We start from the raw sequence: 25,466 nt of genomic DNA on the forward strand, positions 1-25,466 counted from the left end.
AAGGTGTCACTAGTATCTCAACTGCCATAACCATCTGACAGCCTCGTTGTCAAACAAGAAAAAGAAAGTCCAACAGCACCGCCAAGAGGTAGTAGTGGAAGAGATAGAGCAGATCAGTTGTCTTACTAAGAACATAGCAGGAGGAACATAGTCAAAAGAGTACGTCAGTGTTGAGCGTGCGCGTTCAGTGGCGTCGTGTTCTTCTCTCCGGTGTATACAGCAGCTAAATATCAGGACGATCCGGTTGCGCGACAAAACAGCTGGACAGTAGACTACCTCGCCGTTTTACGTGAACTGAAACAAGCAGCGTCGGTTTCGACATCCTGTGAAAAAAAAGAAACATCAAGAAAAAGCAGCAGTGAACTCACAACCAGTGCGTAAATTCGTGACATCCGGAAGCATATATAGAGTCAGCCAGTCTTAGGAATCATAAAAGAATCTGAACAAGACCATCACGGAGATTCTTCGATCTAGAGACTGCTATCAGGATCCTCTACGGGAGATACTGCTCTCAAAGGACGGAGGACGCTAACGCGCAAGGTTAGGTGAGTAGTGTGTTTTTATTTCGACGATTGACCACTCCTTTCTCTGGCAGTTCAATCTCTGCTGACAAACCCACATCAGCTTTATCCTCTCAACGCGATCCTGACTATATATCCTTCTGTTCACTACTCCTGACGAATTTCTTACTTTTTCAACTACACCATCTTATACTTCTTTTCACTCTCGCGGCCGAGACTTTCACCTTGTCTTGTATCCATTTCGCTTTCACACGTCTCTACAATCACAACGTGTATGTATACGTGGTACATAACAAATTTTCATCACCTATTTTCTCTGTTGCCTGGAATTATAAATCCTTCTAATCTTGTTTATTCCTGTAATACGTTTGACGTTTCATTGTATTGCGTTCTTGTTACTTTTTTCTTCGGCACTCTGGTAAGCCGTCGTTTGTTTATTTATAGATAAAATTATTCGCTTAAATAAATAATAATTACGCACTTTCATGCTCTTATGTTGACATGTGTATAAATACTACTTATAAAGAAATTCTTTTATTTGACAATAATGTTTGTTATTTGCTAACAAATACTATTACTCTGTGAAATAACAATATGTATATGTACTATGTATTAGTTGAATACAGACAGCATGTGCTACGCGTGACATGTGTATTCAATGTGTATCTCATTTCTGTAGGTACAAAAAATTATTAATATGCCAGAACACTGATAAGTCGCTCGTGCACCATATGAGAGATATAAAAAGAAAGGAGAGAAATAACAACAAAAAGAAAAGAGCAAAAGTGAAAAAAAATACAATTACTAAGAACTAAGACAAGGTTCTTAAAAGAATTATTATTGACTAAAAAGTAATTTTTGAAATCGGTTATCTCTCCCGCGCTTTTAACTTTGAGTCTCTTTCTTTTACCATTCTCGCACGTCTATGCATATTTTACTTTCTACTTTATTTTCCCATGTGAATATATGAGCGGCCAATTTTTCATTCGATTCCCGAGTATGCTTGAGCGACAATCGCTTGTTTCCAACGAGAATAATAGGACAATTATTTATCAATATAGTCACGAGAGTATGTAAGAGTATAAAAATAACTATCGAACCTGTCAAGTTTGACCAATCGACGATAATGTTTTAATTTAATGTTTTAATTTTCCGCGAATTTAGGTAACCACAATATTTCATACTTCATACTAATCAAAATAATTCCAAACCCCGTTAGATCACGCGACTAAAATGCCAACAAAAATCCTAAATAGACCAATTTTGACTCACATTGTACTCAGACCTTTGGCTCGAAGAAATTACACCAATAACAATACAAAAGTGTCTCCACGTTTCTCGTGCACATTAATTGCCTGTAATTGTAGCATTTACGTAGTAGGAAGTCTCACAGAAAATTATGACAATTAAAATCGGAAAAAGAAAGCCATGGCGTGTCTAATTAAAGAATTTTTTAATTGCGTCATCTATTGCAAACCGTTACTACACCGTGCCCCGTTACGCAGATTGAATTCCTTTAGAACAATAACCAATCTTACCGACAACATTACCAGCTACAACGAACTGCCTGCCAATTCAAACAAAGCGAACAGTCACCTTAAACGATAGTCTAGTCGAGCAGCAACGAAAGCAAGCAGGTAACGGCTGCAAGAAGCTATGCAGCCCCCCGCGCTCCTCGACTGTTATGAACCAAGCATTAGCCTCGTAAATATTGACAGGAACTCGTGTTGAGTCTAGATGAAGAAGCCGTCGTTGAATCCCCATCCGGTTATGCGACACGGAAGTCCTTCAAGAGTCGCGCTAGACTGCACCAGACACGACATCTGTAATATTATAGCATAAAGTTGACATAGCTTCTGATTGGTCCCTTTGAGCCTGTTGCCACCCCCCACCATCATCACTTTACCCCTCTTCCATACCAACTCCTGACATTCAGTCGCAAGCCCAGTTCACATAGTTGATGCTTTTATTTTTTACCTCCCCTCCCCACCTCCAACCCTATTTTTTGCTCATTTCGTCTTTTCTCGATACTTTTCGAACGACGAGTTTCATTCGCCTATCGAAAGCTACTGTATAACCGTTTCGCAACGAGTCAAGCGATTTCTGAATAAAATAATACGACAAATAATAAAGATACTAAAATTTCAAATAGCCAGTATAACTGCCATTGCGTTTAACGATTGAAAGTTTGTTCGTGTTATGGTACGGAAGTATCCCTGGTGAAAAAATTGTCACATAGCACGTATTGGATACATAGTATGTGAAATTCGTATGTATTTTATGTACTGGATTATCGGTAATGCTTTATTATTATCGACATATTATCACTGGCACTTGATCCCCACGTAGGGAAAATAAGGTCAAAAAAAGAGAACGGATATATTATTTGTATAAGACTTTCGTTAAGTCCGAATCAGACATAAAATTCTTTACGTAAAGTATCTAAATAATGTTCGTTTCGTATTTCAAATATACGCGCTATAAATACAGGGTCTAATTTTGTAGGATCCAATACTGTTCATTAAATAAATTCTTAATATATATAAATCAATTAAGTGAACTGATAACAACCATATATATATACACACACACACACATATATACATATATATACGCCAGACTTTTGATCATTTCTTTGTTCCCACTTGTCGTTTTGGAAATTTCTCCTTGGTTCCGCAAGAGCTCTTAGCCGTCTGGCGAGGTTAAGTGTCGCCATCATCGTCATCATCGTCAGACTCGTCCTTACTGGAGGGTAGCATATGTATGCCGTCGGGAGCTTCAGTTAAAATATTTCACAGAGACACAATGCTTCTTCAAGCTGTAGACAGACGCCTGTGTCTGTTCAGCTAAGTCAAACGGAACGTACGGGGATAGTAGGTGGTAAATAGATCATAAATAATAGGTAGCTGGTACGTACGTAGACGATGGTAGCGAATAGTTCGTAGCTAGAAGCTAGTTGCTGATAGTTGCTGATAGCTGCTGTAGATCGTAGCTACTCATCTACTGTTGATATTTCAACCTCGAGCGTACTCCTCCTCAGGACACACCGTCCTGTCCACTTCACTTTATACGACTCTGAGGATCCCCGTCCACTCCCAGTGCACCCATATAGCAATGTAGCCATTTAGTGTCCTGGCCCAAAGTGCAATCACGATCGCCCCCGAGAAATTGCAGCATATACATGATGAGACTCGTTGACTCCTCCCTTCTGGTGCCCGTCTCTATGTAGTACATAGAACATAGTATATATTATATACTTACTTCTTATATATTATTAGAGTGATATGCCTAGTGTAGATAGTCGTCGGTATATTAAATGTATGTATAACATTCAATTCGATATTACGAGCTACGTGAACTTGGCACCCGACTTTGGAAAATCAAATTTTTTTTTTATAGACTTATGGATTCAGGTATGTAGTTGTTTGTAGTACCAATTTTTTCGTTTGTAGTAGTTTGTAATGACATTCTCTTGTTTGTAGTTACTACAAACAACTACAAACGAAACGAAGCTACTACTTATATACGACTAAAACTAGCTTGAAGAAAAAAAAATTATAACCTTTTTTCTATGCTACTACAAACGGAAATTCTTTCACTACAATCAACTACAAACGATTCTTGGCCATCCACCGACTTCGAAAAAAATAAAATCTAATCACTGATTCCTGCAAAGAATCGTTTGTAGTTGATTGTAGTGAAAGAATTTCCGTTTGTAGTAGCATAGAAAAAAGGTTATAATTTTTTTTTCTTCAAGCTAGTTTTAGTCGTATATAAGTAGTAGCTTCGTTTCGTTTGTAGTTGTTTGTAGTAACTACAAACAAGAGAATGTCATTACAAACAACTACAAACGAAAAAATTGGTACTACAAACAACTACATACCTGAATCTATAAGTCTATAAAAAAAATAATTTGATTTTCCAAAGTCGGGTGCCAGGTTCACATAGCTGATATTACGCTTATAGCTGTATATGTTATGTTTATTATAAATTAATATCGCGTTAACGCGTCACGTTGTCGAGAGTATAATTTTAAAGAATATCTATAGAATTTTGTGACGCTAAACGGATAGAGGAATTTCCCATTTTTTATTGTTTTACTTTAATACCTTATTGGCTCCGCTGTTCCACTGGACTACATTGGTATCCATTTAGTCTATTGATTCTTAAGTGTGTCGCTTCAATTCGTATTGCAGCCATTTTGTTATATTTAATGCCTTTCTTAGCGTCCGCTGTTCTAGTCGTTGAGCGATCCAGTTTGCAATTATTAATCGAATTATCGACACGGACTTGTTATATTTGTCACAAGAGACTTAGGAATTTATGCGAAAATGTTTAATGGACTTACTGTTATCGCTTGATGAGAAAAATAACGAATTATGTAACTTTCAATTAATTGGAATTACGGCTCGAGTCGTTTCTTATCTCTGTATATATGTATGTATATACGTGAAGGTGTAAGGACGAAGTTGACAGATGGAAGGATGGAAAGATAGAAAAAAGACGAAGAAATAAAATGTTGTTCATGGTTAATCGATAAAACTTACCGCCATTTTCGTTTTGCTCGTATATATTTTCAAAAATATCAATACTCCCCATTGTTAAAATACTTTTATCTTTGATAACAGGCTGCTTATTATTCGCGTAAGGACCGCTCGGCTGAACTCGGCAAAATTTGGCTTCATTCGGCTGCTGGCGACCGCGATGGTATTGCTCAGCATTGCTTCTAAATGTTCCAAGCTCTGTATTTATATAAATAGATAGATACATATATATATATATATATATTATTCAACGTAGATCCAATAATCAAATGTAGCATTAGAAGGCAATATTTCATCTAATACTTTTTGTTGTTTACCCATAAAATATCTCAGTGGTAAGTAGGACACTATGATTTTTCTGTAATTTTAATAAATCGTATGATCGTATAATTTTTGCTCCTTTCGTTCGATTTTATCTATAGATTGCCGAAAGTGGGTCGTGCACTTTGTTTATCTTTTTCTCCGTTGTCTCGTCTCTCCTCCTTCATCCATTCGCCATTGACGCAACGACCAAACTTACGTTGGCGATGATACGTATACGACTACAAGCGTTCAAGTTCCGGCGTGCAAGGTTACTGACTTTTGTTAAAGGTTGTTGCAGGCTTGTGATTTGTGCCGCTAGACCAAGACACGCTTTCCATTTCGAATCGATCCAACGTGTCCCCCAACTCGTTTCAGCCGGTAACGGTACGTGCGTATACATATTTACGCTTTAAAAGAACTTAGATGGCGGTTAAGTTTGACTGTTTTTTTTTACAAGTATAATGGTTATAAATAATATAAATGTGATTATTTTATTCGGGGCTACAGCGTACTTCCGGTAGGCATCACTCCCGGGGAATGATTACCGGAAAAAAAAAATATTTCATTTTTGTCTAATACTTTTTGTTTACCGATAAAATATCTCGGTGATAAATAGGACGCCATTATTTTCTTGTAATAAAAAATCCGATTTTTCATTTTTCTACTAGTTACTATTTTTTTCTTTTATTCTTAATTTTTTTCAATTGACTTCGACTCGAATCAAGTTTCTATAACATTTTTATTTCCCTTTCAACTTTTTTATTCTCACGTGTACACTTGATAAGGCGAAATTTTATAAGCAAGAAAGTTTGAATTTAACGGTAATAATAATTCCGTACCGGAAGTACCATAAAATATCAACGCGCTGTGGGCGCATTACCATAAATCCTTCATCCGGTTGACAGGGCGTCCACAAACATACGATGCAAAGAACAATGAATCCCATTATTTGCATAGAGACCAACCAACGTAGTTAAATTTGGCTTACGCAATTTTTATTTTCCTTTTTCCTGTTCCGTCGTGTCTGACGGATTTGTTTTGACGATACTTTCAGTCGTAACGCCATTGGTCGAGTGCGTGGCGACAGCCTTCTGGCTGTCCAATCAGGAAACGGCAGCGCTTGTGCTGACGTCGTCGTCACTTCGAAGCAAAGTTAGGTTATGTATTGATATCAATAACCTCCTTTGCTATATTGATCCATATTTCTTTATTTATTTAAAGAATAACGAGTTATAATAAATTTTTTATTATAATTTTTGTGCATCCTTTACTACGACTGTATTACCTTTTGGGTGTTTGATCCCGGCCCGGAATAGCACCTCGCAAATGTGTGCAAGGCGTGGTACAATCCAGTTGCGTAAGTTTATTTATAAAGTAGTGCTAGATGCACGGCTGGTACTTTTAAAGTGTAGAAATAATGTCTAGCATGCGCGAAGGGTTCAGGAAGGGTTGCATGCGTAAATTGCGTAACTCGCGTGGCGATGTACATTACTACTGCAGCGCCACAGACTTCCAGGTGGTAGAACATTGAACGTACCGAAATTTCTTATACTAGCTATTTGAATTTTGAACTTTAACCTTTTGTTATGAAATTTACCTTTTTTTTTACATACTATTATTCACCTAACTCTTAATTGTTCTTCATTTTATTTTCTTTTCTATTTGCTTCGATACTCCTGTCACTTGGAGGACTTATCGAAACTTTAATGTCAACTTTGACACGTGACACACTTCAAAACATATGATATACATATAGGTTGTAACGTTTGTCGATAGTGCAATTTCGTACGCTCCTTATGAGTGTACGAAATGGGAGGCATGTAAATGCTCGGGGCTGGCGTCTTTAAGAATGTAGTCGACACAAGTGGGTAAAGTAAAATAAAATAGCAAAATTTTATTAAATACTCGATAATCGGTACAGAAGTTTTATAATCGGTGTCAATTACTCAGTCGAAATCAGTTGTCGGTATCGTAGGAAACAGGATTGTCTAGGAATCGGCCTATGTTTGTTTTTTATCCCTATCTCTCTCTGACCTTTATGTGAGGTACAGAGGATCTGCCGGTGTTGGTTCTATAGCGCTAGTGGCGCTTTGCCTATCTATTGGCTATGGCACTGTGTGCGACGCAACTACTAACGGCGCGGATAATAGATTGAACAAAATGGCGATAACTAAAGTTTCTAAGGTAGATCACGGTGGTCTCCTCAGAACTTTGACAAATTCTCTACGTTGCGGTCTACTCGGAATAGCGAATACTAAAAATCCGTAGCCCTTCGACAAGATTATTTACGCTGAGTTTTCTGACGCGAATATGCGCTATTTGACGGATTTCTCTTTACGCGGAATATGCCGTGCTTTCGCGATATTCTTCCCGATGAACTTACACTTCGTCGATTCGAATTTTGCGTATCCTTTCTACTAATTCGGATTTTTGACTGACTTCCATTCCCTCCAGCGATGCGAGTTGTTACTTAACGCCTTGTAATCCGATATTGATTAGCGAGAAGCGCTAATCTAACGCTGATACTAACCGCTAATACTAACTTTCCTTGTTTTGACTTTTGGGAGACGTTCTCCATCTATCGGCGCGTGTTTATACTAGCCGCGTGTCCTTGTCGTCCCTTTGTAACGGGTGCGCTCTCAGTACAGGAGTACTGAGAGGGTAATCGTTTTGTCACGTTACAAGGTACATACGTAAGTCTACAAATCGTATATCAGTCTTGTAATGAAACATGACATATTTACGATAAACAGAAACCTGTAATGTATAATGCATTGTATTGTGTTACATATATTTTAGCGCACGGTTACATGATTTAATATTATCAGCTATGAAAAAGAAATTTTGAAAATCTTTTGTCAAATAAATGTTACATTGGAGCAACGCTATGAAAGATATAGGAATCCTATAACGAATATGACAGAAACATTCACAGTCACATTTGTCACATTTGTGAACCGACTGTAGTTATCAATTTTTGAAATGAAATCCTCACCTCATGTAAAACTAATGTTGGCGTATATCATAATAATATAATTTATCAGTTCTCCATTTTCAGGATGCAAAATTATGGTGATATCCATTATCAGTGATAAGATTACAGTTGTAACACGATCAAATTATATGCGACCCAGTGAAGACATTCAGACTGGATGTTAAAAATGATTTTTTTATATTTATTAAACCGACAGTAGTAATCTGCACTTTTAAAAACAGCTTTAGTCACAGGGGGGTATTCAAATACCCCAGATCCAATTTTCCTACATCAAACTTCTCAATAGGTTCAGATATATTTTTAGTCTTTCTATTACAGCCTTAGTCAAAAGTCCATTCCACTCATTTATTATGTCGTCCAATTTACTAATGACTAGTGTTCTGAATAGACACAAGATTATTATCTGTGTCGATACTTAAGTGAGATACGAAAATAGGACACTGGGGTATTTTGATATCCCATGATCGATTGTACCGCGTTAAAATTTAATCACGAATAAGCTTGCTGTCACGATAGAACCTTCACTATATTATGTTATCAGTACAGATTAACGTTACCAACCGAGCTGGATCCTGGAATAAAAACAGTCGTTACTAACTTGACCTAGTACACTAATTCATAGAATCGAATCGGAGCTGTATGATTTAAAAAAAAATTTATTCCCAAGTGAAGAATTGCATCATTTGGTCGTACGTAACGTTAGCCATTTTTATTCTACGTAACATAATATAACATTCTACATAATATTTTATCTATATTTACCTATTCAGGGAGACAGGTTTTCCGTTTCTTGTACTAACAAGTAGCACGTGGCGTCGCATGGAAATTGTATATTTAAAAATATATATTTCAGATATATATTGTTACCACTACACACAGTCCAAAAAAATATATTGAACTTAATTCTTTATGCAGTCTGTACGTATTATATTAATCCATTTAAGAGTGGGTTCTCTGTTCTACTTATTCACGGGTTCTTTTTAAACAGTCTCGGCTGACTTAGCAAGTAGAGCGACTCGAGTCCAAGTCAAGACTCGCTGCATAGTGAAAACTTACCTCTAGCTGGAGGGAGGAAAAATTACAATTATCTTTTTCACAAAATGTTTTTGGTCAAGTATCTAACCATACACTCGGCGTACTAGGCTGGCACAGGAATAGTTTAGCTTTGTTAAACGCCATTTGCAATTGATTTGGTAAATAATTTTTTTCTTAATTTTTTATATATTTTTTTACCATGGCTAATTTTGTATAGAGCTTCTTTGTACCGTACTGTAGCCATGACTATTCCATAGAGGCCAGTCGTAATCGCTACTCCAGTGCCTGATAATTAAGTGTAATTGTCGGGAATTATGTGGTCGTGCTGATTCAGTACTGTCGTCTAAGTTACTTTAGTTGTTGTCCTCGTTGAGGACTCTACACTCTTTCGTTCGATTACGTAAGATCGAAGTGGCAGAACTGGATTGGGTGTAGCTCGAGTCTGTGTAGGTTGGTTATGTTCCGAAATGTACTGTCAGTAGCTACAGCGATCGGCACTGTGTCTTTATTCATCTACACGTGTCCGAAAGAGACGTACTACCTTTGTAGTATCTAGAGAGACGTAACTATCTTTGTCCTCAGTAAGTTTTAGAACACACCTTGTGACTCAGTGAGGAATTAATTAACATTTTTTTCTCAAAGTGCGACGAACTAATTGTTTTTGTCATTGATGCTTTTAAGGTTTTTCACTTTCGTGACGCGGGCAGCTCCTATTATGTCTATTTGACGAAAGTCTACGACCCCGATACAAGTGCTTCTTTTTCTCCAAGGTTTAAGATGCTGGTTTGCGCTAATACAATCGATGCACATCACGTTCGATGAACGTTGACAAATTTGACAATGGAGATCATGCCAGGCTATGCCTTGCATCCGGTGAAAAATGTTATAATTTTTTCTTTATAGTTATTAGAATTCTTTATTAGGTCATTTACCTGTCAAATGTCAAGCTAGGAAGCGATTTTATCGACGTGTGTACTTCTGTACCGACGTATGGTAATACTGTTTTAAATAACAGGAATTGACTAGACTGCCACCGATATCGAAGTACTTTAAATGCGTACTCATAGTTTATTAATATACAGATATACATGTATTTCACTACCGTATATTCCAGTGGAAACACACCTAACTGCATGCTTTGCACTAGTTTCCATTGTTTCTTTTCTTGTATCCGTGATAAAGCGCGCCGGTGAAGTCGCGAAGGTAAGGTAGAAATCTGTACGAACTATTACCATTAGCGTACGTATATTTTGACAAGTGAACTACCGTCAGTGACCTAGCATATACTTTGTCGAACCTGACTCTTCGTGAATTAATTTCTTTTTGTTACATATTCATTAAAATTTTAAGCACTTGTTACACTCAGTATGAAATTCATAGCATTCTCTGTACACTGTATTGAAAATGTTTAATGTAACATTGACAAATATTGAATACACGTCCAAGTGGTTATGTTCCTTTATACATTTGATCGGTATCAGGCTAATCATTTACTGGCTTCATTTGCTTTCTCGTGCACATATCTGCACTTCGACTAAAAGCATACAAAATATAATTCTATCACGGCCACTCGAGTCACCACATTATTAATCATTTATTACTCGACTAATAGGCATTCACGAATCAGCATCTCGAAGTCATAGACGTCGAACGTCATCACAATCCTCTCTTCGGAAACGTATTTCCAAAATAGGACAAAAAACGTTACCCTATTAATCTTCTACCCCATTAGTCTTAAAGATATATTAATCTCCTTTCAAATAATACAACTACGCGGAGTATCCTCGTCATTTTTAAATGCTAATTTAAATCCAACCTCATTTCTTCTCTAATATTAAAATAAAAATCACTAGATACAATTACACAATTCGTCATTTCCAAATTGACCCAGTCTACAAATTACTACCGAACAAACCCGAAACTCTATTCACATTTTCTTTCATTCGACTTTTGTTAAAGCAGCTCTACTCAGCTCTACAGCCATTGACGTGTCTCCATAGAATCAGCTCACAATTATTACCCAACAACAAAATTCGCGACAACCGCTTTTTTTAAAACTTCGTCCGATCTTCGGTTTCTCTCATCGCCAATACCTGATGAAAATTCATATACGTCATACAGAATTATTTAACGTCTCAGACAATTGACATCCCAATGACTTACGACGATTAATAAATTATAAAATTTATCATCCCACGTCCCAACGATTCATCCCTTCATTAAACATATCCATTAGCCTCCAGCTTAAGAGCTGCTTCGTAAGACGGTAGACCTTCGTCGTCCCTTCGGCCACTGTCGTTCATCTTCGTTCCTCCGTAACGGACTTCCGGTTCAATTGGTACCGGAAGTACGTTGCCTGGTGTACCCACGCACTCCTTTTTCTCACTCGGCGAAGGCAAACTTTGAGACTTAAATACAAGACTCTCGTAAGCTGGCGGAGGACCAGGTGTCACTGGTCGTGGCATAGCTGTCAACGTGCTTTCGCTGTCAATGTTCATCGTGGTGCTTCTGTCGTAATACTGAAAAAAAAAGAACACGTGTTATCATTCGTCGCTGATATCGTTTTTTTTTTTCTTTCAGGAAATTTAACATCCAGTCCATAGCCCACTTTAACATTTTTATCGTCTCGTCAGGACGGACGTTCGTTTTTATCGCAGCCACGTCTCGTTAGGGAAGTAGACTCTCATTGAGACAAATCGTATCCGACAAACTTGAACGACAATAATAAAAAAAAAAGAAAGTAAAATGGGTGAGATGGAAAAAAATTCAACAGAAACAAGAGATCTTATTCGTATTTTGTACTACATAACGATCTTGTTTTCTCACAGTACCAACTTGACGACGTAACTCTACCGTATAATGGGGAACCTTTCCATTTTTTTTTATTCGACATCCAACACCCCTTCTAGCCTTCCATTTAGTCCGCGACTGGCTGGAAATCGACCTTGACTACTTTGTAACAATAAAGCAGAACGATAAAAAGTATACATATTTTATATTACATTTACGAACGTCACTTTTGGTCTTATTTATTTATTTTTTTCTTTATTTCCTCTTTATTCCTATTATCTTCTGTAGTCGCGTATTGAAAACTCACCATAGCATGCGATTCCATAGTGAAGACTTCCAGACTGTGTACATCCGGCTCTGCACGCCAATACTGGGAATATTCCTGTGGACGATGTTTACGTATGTTTCTATGACAGCAATAGCAGACCAGTACCACCACCATTACAACTCCACTTAGCATAGCTCTGAAATAAAGAAAGCAAAGGGATATAAGAGAAAGAAAATAAAAAGTCAAAGTCCATTGATCCGTAGGTGTTTCGTGGGCTCTAGAGGAAAAGTGGAAATCGATCGTCTGCTTAACTATTCTATCGATCCAAATGACTTTTCTTACTTTTAACGACGTTTTGCTTGGCTTTCTTTTTATTTTCACTATTGAAACGATACTTCGATCAATTTCTTGTAGCCGCATCCAATCGATATTCACATTTGGTATAGTTGAGTAAATACTCAACTATTAATAGGTCTTTTATGTCCTATTGCGTCTATTAATGGGACTGTACCCATGTTTCTCTTGAGCTGGATAAACTAGTGCAAAAATGTTTAGTCAGTCTTGTAAAAGGTTCGGGGATATAATTTGTTTGCATATACTATAGATAGAATATTTGCACGGTACGTATACGGTAACTATGGTACAGTGTGTGTATACGTTAAGTATATAGTATATGACGTGAGGAAATGTCAAAAGGATCCAAAAAAGAGACTGTACGTCCTTGTAAATGGTAACTAGGATAATGCAGCTGCACTATAGGCGAAACATGACTAAGATAGAGTATAGAAAAAAGGGCGGGAATTGAAATTTTTTTGAAAATGCTAAATAGAAGAAAATTTTAATTTTTTTAAAAATTGTTTTTGTGTCTCATTTCTTTATAAGTGTTACACATTTTAGTAGTCTTTCTGTATTTGTTAATTGATCGTTTCAAAGACTCTTGTCTTCGTACTCGACCTTCTTAGACGTACCCTTAACGAATCTCGGAAGGGACGATTAGAAGGTCTTTAAAGGCGACTCCGGTCGCACGTTCGTTACACACTGAAGTTGTGCGACTTTTTTTTCGAATTCTTGAATATGCTTTGAAATTGCCACCCTTGAGTACTTTCTCGCAACCACAAGGCTTGCCGATGCTTTCTGCCAGCCCTGTTGGCAATGACTTATACACTGACGTTCTTTTTCTACTTCCACATTTGACTAACTCTTTCACCTTAGTCTTTAGACCTGACCCTGGTTACTTCTTTTCATTGGACCCAACTTTAAAGTCGTTCCTATACTAGTCGGCGACTGAAAAACGTTTATACTTTGAACGCCTAGGTCAAGGTCCATTTTGACCCCTAACAGTTTAGCTGTTAAAACCTAGGGGGTTCTTTCGTTTCTCGCATCTGGCAATTCTTGTCCTTGACCAAAATTTGATAGATGTTTATTATACCCAACTTTCCATTAGGTGCGAATTGAGAGAACCTATTTATTTATAACAGTTTTAATTGGCAGCATTTGTTTAACCGTAGTTATGAGTTTATGCAACTGGTGTCCTATCTGTGTACATATGACGTATTTAATGACAGAAAAATTTGTCAGTTGAAAATGATATAATTTGACCTGATAGACTGTTTAGAAAAAGTCTACGTATTAAAAATAATAAATATTTGTACAAAACTCGTGTGCTATTTGTTTATTGATCTTTTGTTCCAATTTCGATCCAATCACCTAGATACATCGAAAACTTATCATAGCGTTTATTTTATGGAAAGATTATTTATAGATAGATGTTACTCACCCACCAAGAAGTATGTTGACATTGCCGTGTAAATCAGTTTCGTAACGGCCCGCTCTCCCGGCGCCACCGTCGCTGTTGGACATGTTGGATTCCTGAATAGCGTAACTGCCACCGGTTAAACTATTATTGTTATGCGAGTACTGTGGCGTTTGCAACGCAGCAAGTACCGCCAATCGTTTCATTGACATTTTAGGCCTCGAATTTTACGAGGTCTCTTAGGCTTCTATGTAAAACGTGTATAATCAAGATGCGCGCGCATCGTGCCGCCATGTTTTCAACATGGCCGCTATTTAACGGTAATTTCAAACCCGATGACGACATTGGACAAGATAGAAAAGTTTTTCTATTTTACACTGTGCTTTCAACGATTTTTCAAGTTCCTCTTTATTTTATTTATATTATATATTATTTTGTATGTCATTTCTTTAAAGCGACAGTTTTAAATCTTTCAATTTATTTTTTTTACTTTTACCATAGTTCTTTGTCGTTGTTGCTGTATCGTTTTTATTATCCGATCAAAATATCCTTTGTACACGATTTACATTGTCCTTTGAATTTATATCACTGTTGCGTTTCCAGCACTTCACTCGACAATTAGTGATGGTTTTTTTCTTCTTCAGGCTTTGTTGTCTCCTTTCTCTTTTACTTTCTATGTTGCCAGCACCTGTGCCTCACGACTCCTTTGTCCCTTGCTGTCTTCTTTCACTACAAACGAATGAATTTTCAAGCATATATTTCTTTTTTGTATTTTTGACCAATCAGCTTAATATATTCTTCTTTTCTCTTTGTCACAGGTCTCGCACGAACGAATTATTTTGAATGAGGCTGTTCGCAAAATCGTCAAAATTGACAGGTGAGTCCATGTATTCAAATTTAAGTCTCAGGTATATTTAATTGACGGGAATATTCAAACAACATATTAAAGTAAAGACGACAATAATAGTACTATCCATAAATCTTGTCTAGTAACGTTTTCAGTAAGAGACCCTAACATTCGTGTCTACCTTGGAATATTCATTTGAAGTTATCAAATACTACCTCTATTTTAGATTACATTGTGAATTGTAAATGGTGCATGGCGGATCCCTAGTATCTCGTGCCGTTCATTCAAGGCAATTGCATCCCATCAACCTACTGAGAGACCAGTTTATTTTAAGAAGATCTGACACTAAGAAAGTTTTGAGAACTTTTTATATCGCAAAAAATATATTAAAAATAATCCATATCATTTTACTTTTAACTAGCATAAAAATATTGACAATTAGAGTACATTAAAATCAGTCAGAAAATAACGAAAAATTGGCGGAAATTTTAAATTTCTCTCTTGCCAATATATCTTGAGTAAATATTCCTGTCGTTCTATGTAAATCATACACGATGAATTTGCAATATCATGAACTTGAAGAAAACTGTTACGAGTACTACAAAGTACATCCTTGAGAACAATACTATTACGTTCTAGTATGTGTAATTCGCCGGTATCACGATAGTTCCGATTGGTACACGTGTCCCGCACTGAGTTTCCAACCCTCCTGGGCGAAGGTAACGTCGTGCCGAGAATCACGAACCAGTTTACTATATTCACGTATATATCTCCCTGTAGCTTCAGTGTCTTCGTTGGATATAGTCGCGATTGCCCTGTACGGGCCCGTGAAACAATCTTCAAATTTAGTCCACAAGAGTGTCACATGGTATTTTCAAGAAAGTTACCATTCAAAATGCGACCGAGTGTCCTGTCGATAAGGTAGATTGCACGATTTTTTTATTTACAATATTACTCATCCTTACATAATATCACATCGAATCAATCGTTTCATTCGAAAGACTAGAAAATTCACTCCGAAATTTTTCACAATTTTTTTCACTGTCACTCAAGCTTTTCTTTTATATCTATCGTTACTGGCTTCTCGAGGCGCGCTTTTCGAACGCGCGATCCTCCCGAACTCCCGTACTTACTACTCTGTCTGACTGAAAGCGCCAAGTGGAAAGGATCAGTGTCTAGTCAGCCCACTGACTCGTACGACACTGTGTGTGATGGTCATTCTGCGCTTCGTTGCCTGGTTACTCTGTTGGCTAACACTGCGCCCTTACGGCAGACTCGTGGAAGCTTCAGCTGCACAGGATTTAATATACGTTCGACGTAGTCCTATTATTTATATTATTTCTTCAATTCTAATTTCTATTAGCAGATTTAGATACTGAAAGACCGAGAGGCGTTGAATCGCAACGTTAGATTCTAAGGACTAAAAATTATGAAACTGCATTACCATAGGACTATACGAGACTGACTGTATAAGTCCTAGAGCGACAGTTAGGACTTGCGTCATCACTATTTTACCCCCTCTACAATTACAAAACTGATTACTCCTGCATCCTGAATGTCGTCCAATAATCAAGTTTGTTCCGCTTTGGTTTTTTATAAATTATTACAGTACCATAAGGCACTCAAAGTACTGTATACTTTACTATATGGTGTATGAACGATTATTGTACTTCATGACGCAATAGACAAATGTCACTGGGAAACATCAGGAATTAAACGGAACTGGACTGTTTTAATCCGTTCCTTATTTTTATATCGCACACCCTCTAATTCTTTATATCCAGATAAATCCGTTGAATCAATGTTGTTGTTTTTTTTAATAAAAAGTCGCAATTCCCTCTCTCCCAGCAACACCTAACCCAATTAGCAGTAATTTTTTTTATCCGTCACGAAATTAGAAACCAACCCTAAGTCACGCGATGTGTAATATCCTTTGGGAGTGACAGGGGACAATGTTACTCGTGGCACTTGACACTTTTGTCTCCCTTTGTTGTCTATGCTGACTTCACATACGGTTTTTAACCAGCAATCGTTTCAGTTCGTAGTTTGCTTGCTGTATCCGATAATAACTGGCTGGTTTTACATCATTCACCATTATATGCGTTAGTGCAGTTTCATCCGGTGGTTTAAAGGATTTAAAAAAATACCTCGGTACAGTAGATTCCGTTTTTATCGAAATTCGTTATTTAATACAATAATCACAATAAATACTTAGCTATTCAAAAGGCGATTCTACAATTCATTAAATAATCTTTTATTTGATTTACGATAAGTCTTAAAAACACGTGTAGTTTTTTTTTTCAGTGCAAACGTGACCTTATAATTCTTACGACAAGATACAGTCTTGTCATTAAATTCGCTTGTGGCAAGGTGACTAGATCTATATTTATACTAAACTACAATTACCATTAGTATAAAGTACACACTTATTGTCTTTCTGATTATCGATGTCTCTCTTATTTACAATTTTGTCATAGTAAAAAAGAAGTTGGAAAATTAAAGAAAAAAAACATGGTCCACTCTTTTCCATTGATTCAAGAGATTTAAATCTTTATTGCAGAAAACGAAAAAGAAATATTTTTAATACCATTGTGGACGTGGCCTAAAATCGCATGTTCATCACGGCACACCCCCAAGGCTCCAACCCTATAGTTCGAGGATAACGATATCAGTGTATTCTGAAGCTCTTAACAGTAACTATCCACCACCGAGTCTTTCCGATTGGTCGATACCAACTAAAGCTCATCTCCGATTGGCTTCCACGTGGAATCAGGTTACACAGTGTGTTGAGCTTTCTTGTTTGTCCTGTGTAAACCTGGTCGGAGACTTTGGTATCGTTACGTTCGATACTTGGGATCGGCCTGGAACACGAGTGACGTATCCAAGAATAGCAGTGCTGAAAATGAGCTGTGTTAATGGGGCGGCGGTTAATAAAAAGAAAAAGCCAGTAAAAAAAGCTACATACATATATCAGACCAAATTTGAGCAATCACACGAGCAGATATAAAGAAAACATCGAAAAATCAATTATAATTTCAAATTATATCATTTCAAATTTAAAAAGAGAAGATTAAAATTTTCACATTTAAATGAAAATATGCTCGTCTTTAATGACCGATCCTTCCACTTCATCAGTCATCCACCAAAATGTCGACGACTCAATGTATTTTTTCTACAAACCGGAAGTCGCCTCGAGTGCTCGCTAAAATCCTTCGATCGATCCCCCTCGGCACTCTTACAAACGAAATACGAATCAGTAGATTAATACTGAAAACTTTCTAATCTCAAATAAACCGAGTAGGCAAAGCAAAGAGGGCGATTTATAAATGAAACTGAGATAACTAAGAGAAAAGAATCTCGAAGATAAAAGAAAAGTTATACAAACGTCCTAGTCCCAACGAAATACCCCGTGACCTTTTTCTGTAAAGGTCAATCATTCAGAAAAAAAATCGTAATTCACCTGGGATCGATACTGACATATTCTACACATGCTATATGGTACATATGTTTCTCTCTACTATCCCGACCATGTAATACACACGTATTTCTAATATACCCATTATGCGGTAGACGCTTTATAGGTTATCGTCACAAGCTACGATTTACTTATCTACGTCATTCATAGGTAGACGAATATCAATGATCTATGTATGGTACTGTATATTTATACTGATAATGTATACGTACATCATACCCTACTGTATTATTTATATGTATATAATGTAGATACGCGATCGGCGTTCACCCACGTAAAATCACGTTAAATCACCATGTGGATAACGCGTCAGATTATTCGAAGTATAACATTAAGGATACGCGAGTTTGACTGTAATGCCGATAATAATAATAATACCTAGAGTTGTACAATTATTTAATTGGTAATTTATTGTGTTTAATTATCATTACAGGATCGCGAGAATGGCAGGTGGCGTCCCTAGCGGAAAGATGAGGCGAGTCCTCGTCTTTCTCGTACTAATAACTGGGGTCCTCCTGATAGCAATGTACGCCCATGCACCGACTCTAGTCTCCTTGCAGCCATTTACTGCACGAAGGTCAGTCGCCATAGGGTATCGTTACGATACATTAACAATTCTGTTACTCGGCTGGTATGGTTGGTAATGCATACGAAGAAGGGGAAAGAATTGTATGAAATTATAATTTGACTAATTTTTCTAATATTTGGTTAGACTGAGGAAACTAGATTTTTGTAGTCGTCTAGCATGAGATAATGTTTTTTGTCTTTTTATTTATTACAAATTTTATAAATTTGCAACTGCATGCATACGAGGACAGTTTGGTAACATTAGACGATTTTTATAGGTTTTATTTTTGTTTAATTTTTTTTTTCAATTTCATGCTGAAAATTATTCAGGCTTGTGTTAATCGTATTGAATGTTTCCACAAGAGGCAATAGTGATGATAAGGGATGATTTTTTTGTTGATGAGAGAATTTCAAGGGGTACAAATTATTTATACATAGAGAATTAATATGCGGATTGATTTTAGCTAATAATACGTGATACGCTTTGTGAATAATTTATGGTCTTTTCCTAACAATGTACTGTTAAGACAACTTGCAAGTTATTTTTCATGTTCAATAATTAAGTGTACAGCACGTGCAACTTCATCTCATGCAATGATTAAATTTTCTATTAATTTTCTTAATTCTCAATATCTTTCGTATACTCGATTGATATTATTCTTTTCCTCGTCGTCAATTCACCACGTGATCGTCCCGTTCACGCTATACAACCATAACCTCCTCGACCAGTTTCAAGGAATTACGTCAGCACTTGGTCACCTTCTTGGGCGATAATCGAAGCGCCGAGATTCCTGGCGTTCAGCTTTACGAATTCTTGAACGATTCTAGGTAAATGGTTAAAAATTGAAAAACCCAAAAAAAACATTTATAGGTTTTCATTTCTTATAAAAACACTTTAAGACCAATGACGTTTCTTAGAGCTTCGAATTTTTTTATACGTTTTATCGTATCCCCGTATTCTGTATCTTTTATATGTATTCTTGTTCGTAAATGGTTGATATGAATTTTAGAAAAGAAAAAAAATACTCTATATGTAGATAGCCAAAGCAGGTTTTTGACGACCCGATGCGACTCTTGACTGTATTTTCAGATTTTCAAAAATGTTCACGTGCTCCGATATGAATTCGTAGAGCGCATGAATTTGGTAATAATTTTGAAACTTTTTTTTCTTAATTTCATTATTTATCTTTTTTCGTATAATTTTGTTACTTCTCAACTGAATGATGTATACATATGCATATACATATATATATTTTTTCATTCACAAATCCTCCCTACTATAATTTTTGGCTTTCGTTTTGGAAAAAAATATAACTTGTCGAAAGTAACTTTCCAAAAGACCAAAATGCAAGGTGATCTACAAGAACGTCAGATCTCTGCGTCCATAATTACAGTAATTTATAATAACTTGCACGTTATCATTATTGTCACTAATTATTATTGACCACGCGTAAAACTTAATCTAATATCGATTTCTTTACTCTTATCACAATTAATTAGTACCATTTAAACCTAACCTAGCAATTTGGTAGAATATTTAAATGACCCTAGTAACGACGTCGAATATTCCCAATTCTTGATGCTTTTTCAAAATAAAAACTTGCTTTACTAAAAAAATTCTATATACGATCATTAATTAATTTTTTTCTCTTATACAATACAGAACCTTCCAAAGCCCCTGGTCTTGGGCTTGCGTAGCAGGACGATGCGAGAGGAGAGCAGTTAGGTCTTCCAGGATATCCTTAGCTACCTGTACAGCCCTCTGTGGCGGAAGTACCCGTTTGATCTGGCCAAGACCAACCGGAAACATTATCCTTGGAGATGACAGCACCGTCTTTCATCTTCAACAAGTCGCCATGATAACAGTAAACACGAGTGATCAGAGTGTAAAAAATCTTTTAGAGCACGCCAAAGTCATTTTCCTAAGTAAGAATAATTCTCCACTATAATGTTCTGCCCAAGGGGACACTTTATCTTGCTATTATAAAAGAAAAATCTAATCAATAAACCACGAATAACCAACAGATTTCAATTGATCGTTTCAGATAACATTAAAAGTCTCATCAAGGTGCCAAATTCTAAAGGCAGAGCAGGCGTGGACAATTTTGTCATCTATCTCAGTGCACCCGGTACCCAGGGTGGCGCAAAACTTACTCTGGAGACGGACGAGTCTTATAAACTTGAGGTTTTACCAAAGGGGAAGCTTCTAGAGGCCAGGATAACTGCAAAGAGTTTCTATGGAGTTCGTCATGGCTTGGAAACCCTGAGCCAGATGATCTGGTGGGACGAGACTGCAGGACGTCAGGGTGCACTGCGTGTGATTTCACAAGCTATCATCGAGGACAAGCCTATGTTTGCCTATCGTGGTTTAGTTGTGGACACTGGACGACAATTTTTTCCTATAGAAGAGCTGAAGAGAGTCGTCGATGGGATGGCTGCGTCCAAACTCAATACATTTCATTGGCATCTGACAGACTCCCAAAGTTTTCCTTTTGACTCCGTTCAGTTTCCGGAAATGGCACGGTGGGGTGCCTACAGTGGGGATCAGGTTTACACATCCGAAGACGTGAAAGAGTTTGTAGAGTACTCCAGGGTGCGGGGTGTAAGGGTACTAATAGAAATTGATTCTCCTGCTCATGCAGGTGCTGGATGGCAATGGGGTAAGTTGAAAGATTTATGATTTTTAATTATTTATTTGGAAACGTCATAGGTCTTATACTTTACACCGTTCTGGTTCCAGGTGCAGAACATGGATATGGAGAACTAGCCTTGTGCGTGGACCAACAACCATGGTCATCTTATTGTGGTGAACCTAATTGTGGTCAACTGAATCCCATCAATGAGCATTCCTACAGAATCTTGGAAGGTCTCTACAGAGAGCTTCTGGATCTGACAGAGGTCCGAGATATCATTCATTTAGGTGGCGATGAGGTTAATATGGATTGTTGGGCACAGTACAGTAACATAACAGCAGCTATGCAAGCCCAGAATATATCAGATCATCATGTCCTTTGGGCAGAATTTGAAAATAAACTTTATCGAAGGCTGATCAAGGCAAATCGTGATGAGACACCCAAGGCAGTAATACTCTGGAGTTCACCACTCACAAAGAGGCCATATATTAACACATACTTCGATCCAAAAACATTTGTGGTACAAAGCTGGGGTGGCAGCAACTGGCCAGAGACACCAGATCTCCTTGAGGATGGCTTTAGGGTGATCCTATCCCACGTAGATGCCTGGTACCTTGACTGTGGGTTTGGTAAATGGCGAGAAACCGGTGAAGCTGCCTGCGGGGAGTATCGTACTTGGCAAACAGTGTACAATCACAGGCCATGGCAGGTGTATGCCCAGCAACAAATAAGCCTTGTCCTTGGTGGTGAGGCTGCCATTTGGAACGAGCAAACCGGTCAAGCTTCTTTGGGACCTCGACTATGGCCCAGGGCGTCAGCTTTTGCTGAGAGGTTATGGTGAGCATTGTCAAAATGTTTACTACAATATATTAGCACCGTGACACTGTTAATATTTATATTTTTTTACCTTCGCCAGGAGTGATCTGCCGACCAACGGTTACTCCACAGAGGAGAACGTCTACACGCGTCTGGCGGCGCACGTGGAGCTTCTCTTGGCAAGAGGACTCAAGACGGAAGCTGTATGGCCGCAATGGTGTTCCCAGAATCCTGGCAAGTGCCTCTGACCGAGCACCATATGGAATGTCCTGATGGATGGGCATTAATTGAGTGTGACAAACAAAAATCCTGCCCCGTGGAAGATACCGAAGTCAGTATTCTAGAATGCAAGCCTCTAGAATCAATCAAGACTAGGAAGTTTTTCGATTGTTCTCTTCGGAGCAACATGGTAGCTGGTCTTTGTCAAGATTACAGTGAGAAAGTAACAAAAAGTCAGATAATGGAGCGTTTGGACTTTCTAGGTAGGTAAATTAGATAGAAGAATTACGGGATAGGCTCTCGTACGCGAGCGCTCGACTATGACGTTTACAAGAGGAAAAAGTGGGTAGATAACAGAAACAAAGAATTCTCTAGGTCCCAAAGGGAAAAGTAAAAGTATGTCCTCTGTCGTAGCGTCTCTCGTTGTACATAAATACCATCTTCTTGGAGTGCATTACAATTCGTATGGTTATTGTCATAAAACCGAATATGGAAGATATTTAAAAACTCGCTAGTTACCACCACAGGATCCAAGAAGGGGCACTTTTAGCGGGAGCTTCATTTTATAAGTTACAAACAAGTAATACAAAATGGTGGCGTCAAGTAGAGTGGTTTATAGTTGCAGCCATAGAGATTCCTTCGCTTTAGCATGTAAGGAACAGCCCTTAGTGACGTATCTGATTAATATTTGTCCCATTAGACAAAATATTTTAGAAATATTTTCCAACAGGGCGTTGCGACAGCGTGTTGCCCATTCGCGAAGGAAACGATATATCGACGTGTGTATAGTGAAAGTGTATCACTTCCGTGTGCATGCTTGGTATATGGTGTGTGTTATGCATGTAAGATTACCTAGAATTTACAGTGCGGTATCGTTTGTGAAGTCTTGTGTGAAAAATAGTAACAGAAAATGAAGACAGTATCTATTTGAAATGACACGATATACATATGTAAATTATATAAGCACATTAGCGGCCGTCCATGTCTTTTTTAGTTACTTTTCGTTCAAAGTGCCTTTGAGGTTCTTGTTTTTGTCGCTTATTTCCAAAACTGCGGTGCGCGTGTGTGCTCTTGTACGAGTGTTGTGTGTGTATGCACATTATACGTTGCGTGTATGTTCCTAGAGAGAAACAAAAGTAGCGTATCGAGAGTGCAGTTCAACGAGACCGTACTGCAGCTCGGTAGACGCACTTAGAGAAGTGTATAACAGTCAAGTGTATAAAAATGAATTTAGAAAATGATACGAATTTGAAATGATGGATTAGCGATTAGAAAGACTTTCTATCTCTTGGAATTTTTTTTTTAAATAATTGTTTGAATCAAACCTGAGATTGTTTTATGTGTGGGGCATTTCTTGAAAAGAACTTTTTTGTTGCCCTCTACAAAATCTAATGAGCGCTGTAACGTTCCTTGATAGAATTCAAGACGGCCTGCAATTATACTGCAATAAAGAAGCTTTCGAGCCAAGGGCACGCGTGATATATTAAAATATTAAATTTATGATTAATTAAGGTTATTAATTTAGTAAGAAAAAGAGAAATAAAGTTATAACAAGGCGCGTTCACTGAGGTAAAAAAGTTTAAACACAAAGGGCACGCGCAACGTAGGGAATTTAAAAAAAAAGAACACCCAAACGAGTTTAGGGAAAGCAGGGATGATGGATCAATGTAAATATTATACAATAATAAGCAACGGACTAATGAAGGATGAGTCCTAATGCGTACTTATTAATACTTATTGACATCGATGGCTGTAAGTGGATGTAATTCTGAACAAGTGCTTTTGAAAGTTTCAATGCGTTAAGTTCGAGATCTATAGGGCACGGACATATTTAAATAAATAGTAAACACGTCTGAGACGTTTAGGTTTCATAAAGGGAAACTTATCTGTCTTTTTTGTATAATATATGGTTTCTTTTTGAAAAAAAAAAAATAAAAAAATAAACGAAGTATGGATTGTTCTCCGACGTTCGAATGCATTCGTAACTACAAACGAGTTTTATGAATAGGCGTACTTAAAAATAAGTGACAAACAAATAATTACACGGACGTTACGTCGGAACCACTGACTTGGCAATAGTGTCACATCACGCGTTTACATTTTGCAATAATTCACCGAGTGACATTGCAAGATAAGTGCTATAAATAATTTTCATGGTACAGTGGCGTTTGTTATAGCTTAATTGAAATTTGAATCTGAACATTGGGTATTCCGATACTATTGTAAAATGAAATCACATCAAAGCATGTATGAGAATTGATGCATGATGATAGAACTATTACGATTTAGAAGAGACAGAGCTAATATTATAAAATACTGGAGGATGTATAACGTAGTATTTTATGACCAAACAGATCGTGAAACAAAAAAGTATTATTCTCGCGTTTAGAAGTTATCGGCAGACCACAGACCTATTTGGTACGGTCGAAGTTATACGGTGCAGTTCTGTATCAGCTTATACTTTTGTTGTATATGTAGTTACATGTAATTAATTTGAAATGAAGAAAACAAGCGCCTTTTTGTCAAAATATCACCTCCAGGCATTCTTATGGATACATATGTATTCACTGATATTGAAATAGTCAATGTATTAATAGCCGTTCAATGACGTCACGACCTATTTCCTAGGGAAAAAATATTACTCTGTTACGAAATGTGAATTATAAAGGTTTAATATAAAGTGAATTTTAATACAAGGGG

At 37.3% G+C, this 25,466-nt stretch overlaps 2 protein-coding genes across 11 annotated transcripts; one reads left to right on the top strand and one right to left on the bottom strand.

Annotated features, from left to right (window-relative positions):
* Positions 1 to 89: 89 nt before the first annotated feature.
* LOC107268915 (probable beta-hexosaminidase fdl) lies at positions 90 to 25,462 on the top strand. Of its 5 annotated transcripts, none has more exons than XM_015742175.2 (8): positions 91 to 545; positions 15,028 to 15,086; positions 18,965 to 19,108; positions 19,828 to 19,926; positions 20,762 to 21,024; positions 21,144 to 21,758; positions 21,839 to 22,568; positions 22,648 to 25,462. In XM_015742175.2, exons 3-8 carry the CDS (start codon positions 18,975 to 18,977, stop codon positions 22,793 to 22,795), a joined length of 1,989 nt encoding a protein of 662 aa, XP_015597661.1. In that variant the 5' UTR covers positions 91 to 545; positions 15,028 to 15,086; positions 18,965 to 18,974; the 3' UTR covers positions 22,796 to 25,462. The 5 variants fall into 5 exon arrangements, with proteins under 5 accessions (XP_015597664.1, XP_015597661.1, XP_015597663.1 ...); XM_015742177.2 differs by having other exon boundaries at positions 91 to 540; XM_015742178.2 differs by lacking the exon at positions 15,028 to 15,086 and having other exon boundaries at positions 90 to 545.
* On the bottom strand, positions 7,238 to 16,351 carry LOC107268917. 6 transcript variants are annotated; one of them, XR_001537948.2, is made up of 5 exons: positions 15,689 to 16,210; positions 14,234 to 14,938; positions 12,496 to 12,652; positions 9,126 to 11,917; positions 7,238 to 8,935 (listed from the first exon to the last, which is right to left on the bottom strand). XR_001537948.2 is itself a non-coding variant. In XM_025086232.1 (4 exons), exons 2-4 carry the CDS (start codon positions 14,419 to 14,421, stop codon positions 11,618 to 11,620), a joined length of 645 nt encoding a protein of 214 aa, XP_024942000.1. In that variant the 5' UTR covers positions 14,422 to 14,938; positions 16,022 to 16,351; the 3' UTR covers positions 7,238 to 11,617. The 6 variants fall into 6 exon arrangements, 5 of the variants coding, with proteins under 5 accessions (XP_024942000.1, XP_015597666.1, XP_024942001.1 ...); XM_025086232.1 differs by having other exon boundaries at positions 7,238 to 11,917; positions 16,022 to 16,351; XM_015742180.2 differs by having other exon boundaries at positions 7,238 to 11,917.
* Positions 25,463 to 25,466: the final 4 nt, after the last annotated feature.

The sequence above is a fragment of the Cephus cinctus genome, unplaced genomic scaffold (genome assembly GCF_000341935.2).
Source record: "Cephus cinctus unplaced genomic scaffold, Ccin1 Ccin1_scaffold0596, whole genome shotgun sequence".
NCBI classification, from domain to species: domain Eukaryota; kingdom Metazoa; phylum Arthropoda; class Insecta; order Hymenoptera; family Cephidae; genus Cephus; species Cephus cinctus.